The sequence below is a fragment of the Capra hircus genome, chromosome 11 (assembly GCF_001704415.2).
Source record: "Capra hircus breed San Clemente chromosome 11, ASM170441v1, whole genome shotgun sequence".
NCBI lineage: Eukaryota > Metazoa > Chordata > Mammalia > Artiodactyla > Bovidae > Capra > Capra hircus.
This window is the reverse complement of record NC_030818.1, coordinates 48,036,537-48,045,116: the sequence shown is the minus strand read 5'-3', so window position 1 is coordinate 48,045,116 and position 8,580 is coordinate 48,036,537. Positions and strand designations below refer to the sequence as shown.

Below are 8,580 nucleotides of genomic sequence, written 5' to 3'. Positions count from 1 at the left end.
CCATTTCGCCCAGCAACCCAAGCTCCAGACTCTGCTCCGCGAAGCGCCTGCGCAAGAGCCTCTCGAGCACTGTCGCTCCTCCCTCTAGCTGAGTACGCTTCAAACCGCACGTTCCAGTCCCTTCCCTCCCCCGCTGACTCTGCACCGCCCTCATCCTTTCCTGTGAGATTCTTCCGCCAAGTGGAAAGCCTATCTTCGGTCGACAGCCTACGCAGTTGACAAGCAATCCAATAGGCACTTACAGCCCTAGGGTTCGCCATCTAGTCTTATCTGTGCACCACAGTAATTTTCCTCTGGGTCCTAAAGTTGATAACCGATTTCGCGGGACTTTTTTGCATCCGTGAGGCAACAAATAGAAAGAATGGCCCTGGCGGAGGAATCCCTCGCTTACGCTCGGTGTACTTTAACCTAATGGGGGTCGTCCGGGAGTCGGAAGGGGGAGGGGAGAGGGAGGAGGCAGCCAAGGAATTGTTTTTTTCTCTCGCCCCGCCCTCGCTCGGACGGCCAATGGTGATGGCCTCTTTCCCTACTAGTCTCGCCCAGCTCCTCGGACTCAGCCAATGACTGGTGGAAGCGGCTCCGAGGGGGCGGACCCGGGAGGCTGTGCGTGTCTTGTGAGAGCTCTTGAACCAAGTCAGAGCTAGAGTCGGCTGGGCGGCTGGAAACGGCGGCCGCCGCCGGTGACTCAGGGAGGCGGGAGGCGGGGTAAAAGCGCCGCGGCCTCGGCTGAGGGGAGCGGAGGAAGAAAGGTGAAGGCGCCAAGCCCGCGGCCCCGCCATCCCCGCGCCGGGGCGCCGGCCGGGGGTTCCGCGGCCGGGAAGAAGGGTGTCGGGGCGGGGCGGCGGGGCAAGTGCGGAACCGCGGGCTCGCCCCTCCCGCGGGGCCGCCCGGGGCGGGGACCCGGCCGCCTGGGACGGGCCCTCTGCTTCGGGGCCTTTTCTTTTCCGGGGTGAGGGGCGAACACTTTCAGATCCACTTAAGCAAATAATTTTCTCCTCACTCAGTGTGCGGTGAGGTTTAAGGTTTTGGAAAAGCGAAACTTGGGAGAGCGAGGGTCACGCGGCGCTTGGGGCCCGTGTTTGGGGTGGGGGAACGATGGGGGGGCGGGGAAGGCGCGGGTGGAGAGATCGGGTGCTGAGTCTTACGTCCTCGCCTCCGCCGCCCGGGGTCCGGTCCTCAGAGCGGGGTTAGGACCCTCCCTCCTCGCTGGCCTCCTCTCCCCCCGCCCTCGCCCCCACCGCCCTCTCTTCCCGGCCCTCTCCTGCCGGCCGCCTCCGTTGCATTTTGTTTTTGTGTTTTTGCAGGGAGGAGCCCTTCCTGCAGCGTGGAAACCATGGTGCTCACGCTCGGAGAAAGTTGGCCAGTACTGGTGGGGAAGCGATTCCTCAGTCTGTCTGCAGCCGACGGCAGCGACGGCGGCCACGACAGCTGGGACGTGGAGCGCGTCGCCGAGTGGCCCTGGCTCTCCGGGACCATTCGAGCCGTCTCCCACACCGACGTTACCAAGAAGGATCTGAAGGTATAACCGGCTCCCGAGCCTCGGCAGTCGGACGTTTCCTAGTTACCTTGGTAACGAGGCAGCCAGCACACCCCCATTCCCCCTCTCCCCTTTTCTGAAAAGGCGACCAGAAAGTTGGCATCTGATCTGAAGGTGCAGAAAACTAGACCTTCAAAGTCTTTGAAATGGTGTGTAGAGCGAAGTGTGTTTGGCCTGGAGTTGCCTGTTTTTAATAATGGGCTTAGAGGTTGCTCAGACATGCTTAGTTGTTGCCCGCGCTGTGCCTCCTTGCTCAGTTGCTCTGTCTTATCGGACTCTTTCAACCCCATGGACTGTAGCCTGCCAGGCTCCTCTGTTCGTGGGGATTCTCCAGGCAGGAATATTGGAGTGGGTTGCCATTTCCTTCTCCAGTGCTTCCTCAGGACAGTACGGTTCCTCCTAGGAAAGGGGTTGAAGTGTTGTTAATACTATCTTGGACAGGTGGGTGACATTTGGAATGTTTGAGAATTCAGCGTTGAGAATAGCGGATGCAAGTGCTTTTAGTTGGGTTTTTTGGTTCGTTCCTCCGAATTTCTTCCCCCCAACTTCTTAAACTTTCAGACTTGTGAGAAAAAAAGCGTGTGTAGAGGGAGGAGCGTAGTCCTCTTTTCAGCGCGTTAGGGTGGGTGTTTGCCCGTATATGGTGGGTCAAGGCAGGAGTGAGTTCCTGGTAGTCTTTGAGGAGTCTGTAAGTGGGTGTGGGTTATGACCATATATGGAGGGCTGGGGTGGAGCTGCCCCGTATACGGTGTGCCGGAGGAATGACTTCAAACACTCTATTGGAGTGTTGGAAGGGAAGGACAGAAATGGGAACAATTGCGGCAGGTGATTTTGAATCGGAATGACACTCAGAATCTTTTTCAGTTAGATCTTTCCAAAAGAGATGAATTCTGCTTTTACTCCCTAATAGAAGTATGGGTGTTAAAGGGTGCTGGAAACAACCAGTGAGGAAGCCATTGTACCAATAAACTCTCCTTTGTGCAAAAAATAACTGAAGAGAGGTCCCCAACAAAAACTCTGAAGTGGTGATAACTTGAAGGAAGCTTGTCAGAACAGAATAACTTTTCATCCTGGGTAATGGATTCACTTGGTCATTCTCTTGGCTTTTTTTGCAAACTGCTCAGATAAGGGAAGCAAGCTTTCACACTGGCAGTTGAATACATGTTGATTTCTGAAACACTGTTCAAGGAGGACACTTTCAAGGTGACAGTGCATGCCCCAACTAGTAATTAGTCTGCAAAAGGTTATAGGAAAGGATATGTGGTAATGTATTCTCAAAGCTTCCGTAGTCTACTTTATCTTCATGTGGAAAAAGGAGTGACCGTTGTGTACTTAATCATGTGTTAGGCATCATACTGAAGAGTTGATGGCTGTGTTCATATTTAATCCTTACAGCAGTTCTTTGAGGGTAGGTACTAATATTCCCCACTTTACAGACAAAAATACTGGGCCTGGGGGAGATTGCCTTGTCTAAGGTCACAGTTGGAATTGTTCTCACCAGAAAGTTTTGACCCTTGAGCCCACTTTCTTAATCATCGTGCTCCCTAATCAAAGGCTGTGCCACCGAAGGATTCCTGTCATACAGTGTGAAGTTGGTTTCACTCATTGAAAACTGGGTTTTGAGGTTTACAGAAAGAATTAGTGTGGTGCAGGGATGGCCAACCTGTTTCTTTAGGCTAATAAACTTTCTCCATAAAAATGGGCTTTGAGGAGTAGATGTTAATCATAGTTGTTATGGTTTATTTCACAACAAGTAAAATTTTCTCTATTGCCTTTGTTTTTATTTGATTTGAATGGAAAAGAGATTAAGCTTCACGGTTTTTAGTTCTTTAGCAACTAATGAGACACTAGATATTCCCTTCCCCATCAGAGATCAAGGACCTGTTGGGTTAGAAAGGCAGTCTGGGAGGTCCTTGATGTGTTGTCTTCTCTGCATCTTCCTCACCCCCAGCCTTTGAAGTGGCGGTGATAGCTTCATTTTCAGAAAGAAGAAATAGATTTTAAAGAGGAAGTCTTGTCCAGACTTGGATAGTTAGCTACTGAGGGACAGAGAGAGCACTTGAATCTAGGTTTGGCTGTTTGTCTTCCAGTGGGCTAAGGTGCCTAACCTGGAGGCAAGGGGGGTTTAATTCATGAACAGTTTCAGTTATAGTGGATTTTTTGCTTTACCTACATTCTTCACAGCTCAGCCCTCATGTAAGGAATCCACTCAGCTTCTCTTTTCTAATCTGATTTATTGCTGCATTCCTTAATGGAGTGGCAGATGAAGTAATTGGCCTAAGTGTAGGGACATGTATTACCAAAAGCAGTTTTGGAAACTTTGAAACCAATTGTGTTTGGCAAGATACAGGCAGAAACTGAGTAGGACCCTGCTGTAAGATTTAGGGGGTTTTGGGGAGTGGGTTGGGACTGGGGGCAATAATGAATAAGAAGGAATAAAATTCAAGTAGTGTGCACCTGTTTTAGCCCTGGTAGAGGTCCAAGTCTGTCTAGACTGATTTGCTTCCTTGGTAGAGTTAATAAGGCCAGGGCTTGTTAACTTTGGTTCATTTAGAGAAACACTTTGTAACAAAGCCACTTACTCAGTTACATTGTTTAGTGAAGACAGAATTAACAAATAGCTTTTCCCAGGTCGCTCAAGCAGTAAAGAATCCACTTGCAATGCAGGAGACTCAAGAGACAGGGGTTTTATCCTTGGGTCAGGAAGATCCCCTGGAATATGAAATGGCAACCCACCCGAGGAATCTTGCCTGGAGAACCCCATGGACAGAGGAGCTTGTGGGCTACAGTCCATGGGGTCATAAAGAGACATGACTGAACAACTGAAGCAGTAAATGCTTTTATTTAATTCTCACAAAAACCCTAGAGAGTAAACTACACTTTTTAGTGTTAGAAACTGAGGCTTATAACTTGCCCATTTTTGTCTCCAAACCTTAAACACTAAGCTTTAATATTCAGGTAGAATGAAATAGCACGACTGTTACTTTGCTGGCTTCAGTATCCCCAGAACTAAGAACATTGCTTGACATGTAGTTTTTGCTAAAATATTTGAACAGATAGATGAAGGAAGCAAATAGTTATTACTTATATATAGAAAAGCAGTTTGGAAATAATCTTGCAATGGAACAGTGGTATTCTCTTTATCTGGAATAACAACAGATCTTAATTAGGTGTGATTAGAACAACTTCTTTAACCTTACTTTTATCCCATTCTTCTTATTTGAGTGTGAGGCAGGTTGCTTTCTCACTGGCTTTGTTCATTATGCATGCTGAGAGTGTCCTCCTTCTCTACCTTGTTTATCTAGGTCTTTCCCTTCCTTGCTTTTGTAGTTTAGTCACTAAGACGTGTCTGACTCTTTGTGACCCCATGGACTGCAGAATGCTGGGCTTCCCTGTGCTTCACTATCTCCCTGAGTTTGCTCAAACTCAAGTGCATTGAGTTGGTTATGCCATCCGGCCATCTCATCCTCTGTCCCTCTCTTCTCCTCTTGCTCTCAGTCTTTCCTAGCATCAGGGTCTTTTCCAATGAGTTGTCTCTTCACATCAGGTGGTCCAAGTATTGGAGCTTCAGCATCAGTCCTTCTAATGAATATTCAGGATTGATTTCCTTTAGGATTGACTAGTTTGATCTTGCAGTCCAAGGGATTCTCAAGGATATTCTCCAACACCACAGTTCAAAAGCATCAGCTCTTCAGCGCTCAGCCTTCTTTGTGGTCAAACGCTCACATCCATACACAGCTATTGGAAAAACCATAACTTTGACTGTATGGACCTTTGTCAGCAAAGTAGTGTCTCTGTTTTTTAATACACTGTCTAGATTTGTCATAGCTTTTCCCACTCATTAGCAGCTGAATGCCTTGACTACTGTCTGCCTGGTCTTTTCATCCTTGAATACAGTTGAAACTTGAATGAATGTAGGTGGATTCTGTTGCCTGTCAAGCCATGTAAAATGAGAAACTTTTAGCACAGTGTAATAACTGTTTACCCCTACAACTGAATGCTTGACTCTAGGATTTGAGATAAAAGTCTGGGTGGAAGAAGACATAAATAGAAGTATAATGAGATTTCTGATTTGTGAAGTAGTGAAATAAGTGGCCTTCTGCATCATCGTGCTGGACATAGAGTAGATAATGTCATCAAAAACTTTGGGATTAAAAAACATGCCATTGTGTAAGTGCTAATTTTTAAACCTGGAAACATTTTACTTGGCCATTCTGATAGTTTTCATAATCATATACTCAGGTAAGATTAGTGTATACTAAGTGGGAGGTTTTGAAATTAGCTTGATTAGATAATATTAACTTGTGTCTTAAAGAGATTTTCTTTTGGGGAAAACTAGCTTGAAATAATTAACTTGAAATATCCAACATCTGGTCAATGAATTTGATAGGCTAATAGGCACACATTTACAAGATGCCCTGTTAAAAATCTGGAACTTTGGGAATTACAGGTAGTGAATCATAATTAAATAGGCCTCTTTCTGGCCTTGGGAGTCATACAGCATACATAACATTGCCTTTCTGGACCAAGGGATTGTGGAGCGAAGAACACTCTTTACGACGAGAACTAGCTGCATCTGTCAGCTTGCAGGAGCTTGGTCAAATCATGTTAGTTCCCCCTGAATTTTAATTCTTACTGGTACATTTTTATAGAAATTTCTGCAGAAGAGACTTTTTTGAGGACGGTGGCGGGGGGGATGTCCTTATATATAGCACATCAAACCTCAGCACACAAAAGAAAGATGTGTGGTTATGATAGATAAGAAAGTTTTGAAAGCATGTTTAAGAAAGCTCACAACTTGTTGGTTTCATTATATGTATTTTAAAAGCCATCTTTTTAAATATGAATTTTTGATTAATGTGATCTAATACTCAAAGTCATAAACTTTTTTTTTTTTCATAAACGTATTTTTAAAGAGCTAAACTTAGTTTTCAAATCACTGAAACACTGAGATATAAAGAGGAACCTTGTCTAAATTTTGGTTTAGGGTTGATTATAAGCTTTGTAGATAGTGATATGATGAAGAATTGTGATATTGCTTAAGTTTTGAGAAACCACTTAAGATCTTAGATTACTTCTTTTTTTTCTAAATTGATGTTAGGTGTTCATATTTAAGTCTTTCTCTCCCCCATTCCTAACTGAAGTGATACTGTCATAAATTAAGATTTGAATTTTCATGAAGATCTTAAAGCTGCCTAGTCTGCTTGCCAGATACTTAATGCACATCGCCTTTAAAATCTACCTAACAATTCCGTGAAGGGTAAGTGTTAGTACTTAGATTCTGAAGCCACTAGAACACTAAATTCAGAGAGCTTAGATTTTGGCAAGCATTCTTGACTTGAGTACAGTTAATTGGTTGCCTTTGTAATTCTACACATTTTGTTTTATGCCTGTAAAACCATTCTGAGAAAGCTTCAGCAAAGCTGTCATTCAAACCCAGATCTCTGTGGTTCTGAAGTTTGTAGATGTACACTCCTGGTACACTACATTGATGGGAAAGCTCTTGTCGTCCGAAGCTAGGTTGGTTTTGAAGTTGATGTGATGTGGGGCAGAAGGACTGGGGAAGATATCAGAAGACATGGATTCTGTGGCTAGAAACAGAAAGGAATATACTCTGAACACCTCTGTCTTGAAGGACCATTGGTTGGTTATGGTGATTAATGGAATACATAGAACCAGTGGAATCATAGAACATTGGCCCTTGTCACATAATAGGTGCTTACACATTTGCACTTTGTAATAACTGCAAGAATAAAAGCCTGCCATACCAAGAAGATATGCACTTCTCAGGGGAAGTTGCTGAGAAATTAGGGGTGTACATTTTGTGATTGGGAGAGGAGGATAGGATTGGTCTTAAATTTAATTGATTTTAAAGATTAATATTATAGCCATAAACCTGAAAAAGTTTGGGATTGAGGCTAGTGGTATATCCCTTGGGAACTTCCTGCTTTCCAAGTGGATGAGAGAAACAGAAGGTAAGAGCCCAGTTCAGAGAGAAATTTATTCACTCAACAAGTATGGAGACCCATGAAATACAATGGTAAGTAAAAGCCAACACAGACTTTGACCTATTTAAGTTTTTAATATGTCAGTCAATTAACCACAAATAATTCAAAATGTGGGTAAGAGCTAGGAAGGAAAAGGACAGAGTTTTGAGCACAGTTAGCAAGGGACTTCTCTTGGAGTAGAGAGGGGCCCTTTGGTAGGGGACAACGTCTTTGAGGAAAGGATTTTTGAATTGGATTCTGATGCGTGAATGGAAAATAAGTAAACTTTTTTTCTAAAGGCTGAAAAGGGAGATAGAGTTGTCTATGAAATTATGAAGTGTTAATGGATTTACTAATCCTTTGAAGGCAAAAATGAGGGCTTTTAAATCAAAAATAGTGATTTTTACACTGAATATGGGAATATATCGTATCTCAGTTAAAACATAAAAAACATTTTAAAAGACTTAGAATAAATTAAAGGAAATCACCCAAAGAGTATTTCTCAGAAGGACTGATGCTGAAGCTCCAGTGCTTCAGCCACCGTATGCCAAGAGCTGACTCATTGGAAAAGACTCTGATGCTGGGAAAGATTGAAGACAAAAGGAGAAGGGGGTGACAGAGGATGAGATGGTTAGTTGGCATCACTGGCTCAATGGACATGGATTTGAGCAAACTCTGGGAGATGGGGAAAGACAGAGGAGCCTGACGTGCTTTGGGGTTACAAAGAGTCAGACATGAGTCAGCGACTGAACAACAATGAAAAAGGGTAGCATATTCTTAATGGGTTAAGGGAGCTAAGGTGTTCTGGTACATTTACATGAATTTTAAGGTTTTGTGACTGATTACTACTGCATTACTGTCAGAGACCCACTTTTGGACTGAATTCTACCTTTATATCTTAAAATATCTATACAGGTTTTAGGGGGTAATGTGGGGAACTTCTAGATCAGGGGATCAGGGATTATAACTTAAAGGCTAAAAGGTATTTTATAAATCAGAAGCAGGAAATCTCATGAACGTGAACTCTCTCAGTCATGTCCAATTCTTTGCGACCCC

General features: G+C 44.3%; 1 protein-coding gene across 2 annotated transcripts in view; it reads left to right on the top strand.

Annotated features, from left to right (window-relative positions):
• Nucleotides 555-8,580, top strand: part of KDM3A (lysine demethylase 3A) — a 56,388-nt gene continuing 48,362 nt past the window's right edge. The window contains exons 1-2 of one of the 2 annotated variants that reach the window (XM_018055358.1): nucleotides 555-749; nucleotides 1,305-1,519. In XM_018055358.1, coding sequence (XP_017910847.1) covers nucleotides 1,334-1,519 — 186 coding nt within the window. In that variant the 5' untranslated portion in view covers nucleotides 555-749; nucleotides 1,305-1,333. Of the gene's footprint in view, nucleotides 750-927; nucleotides 950-1,304; nucleotides 1,520-8,580 lie in introns of those variants that run through there. The other variant, XM_018055359.1, reaches the window with a different exon arrangement.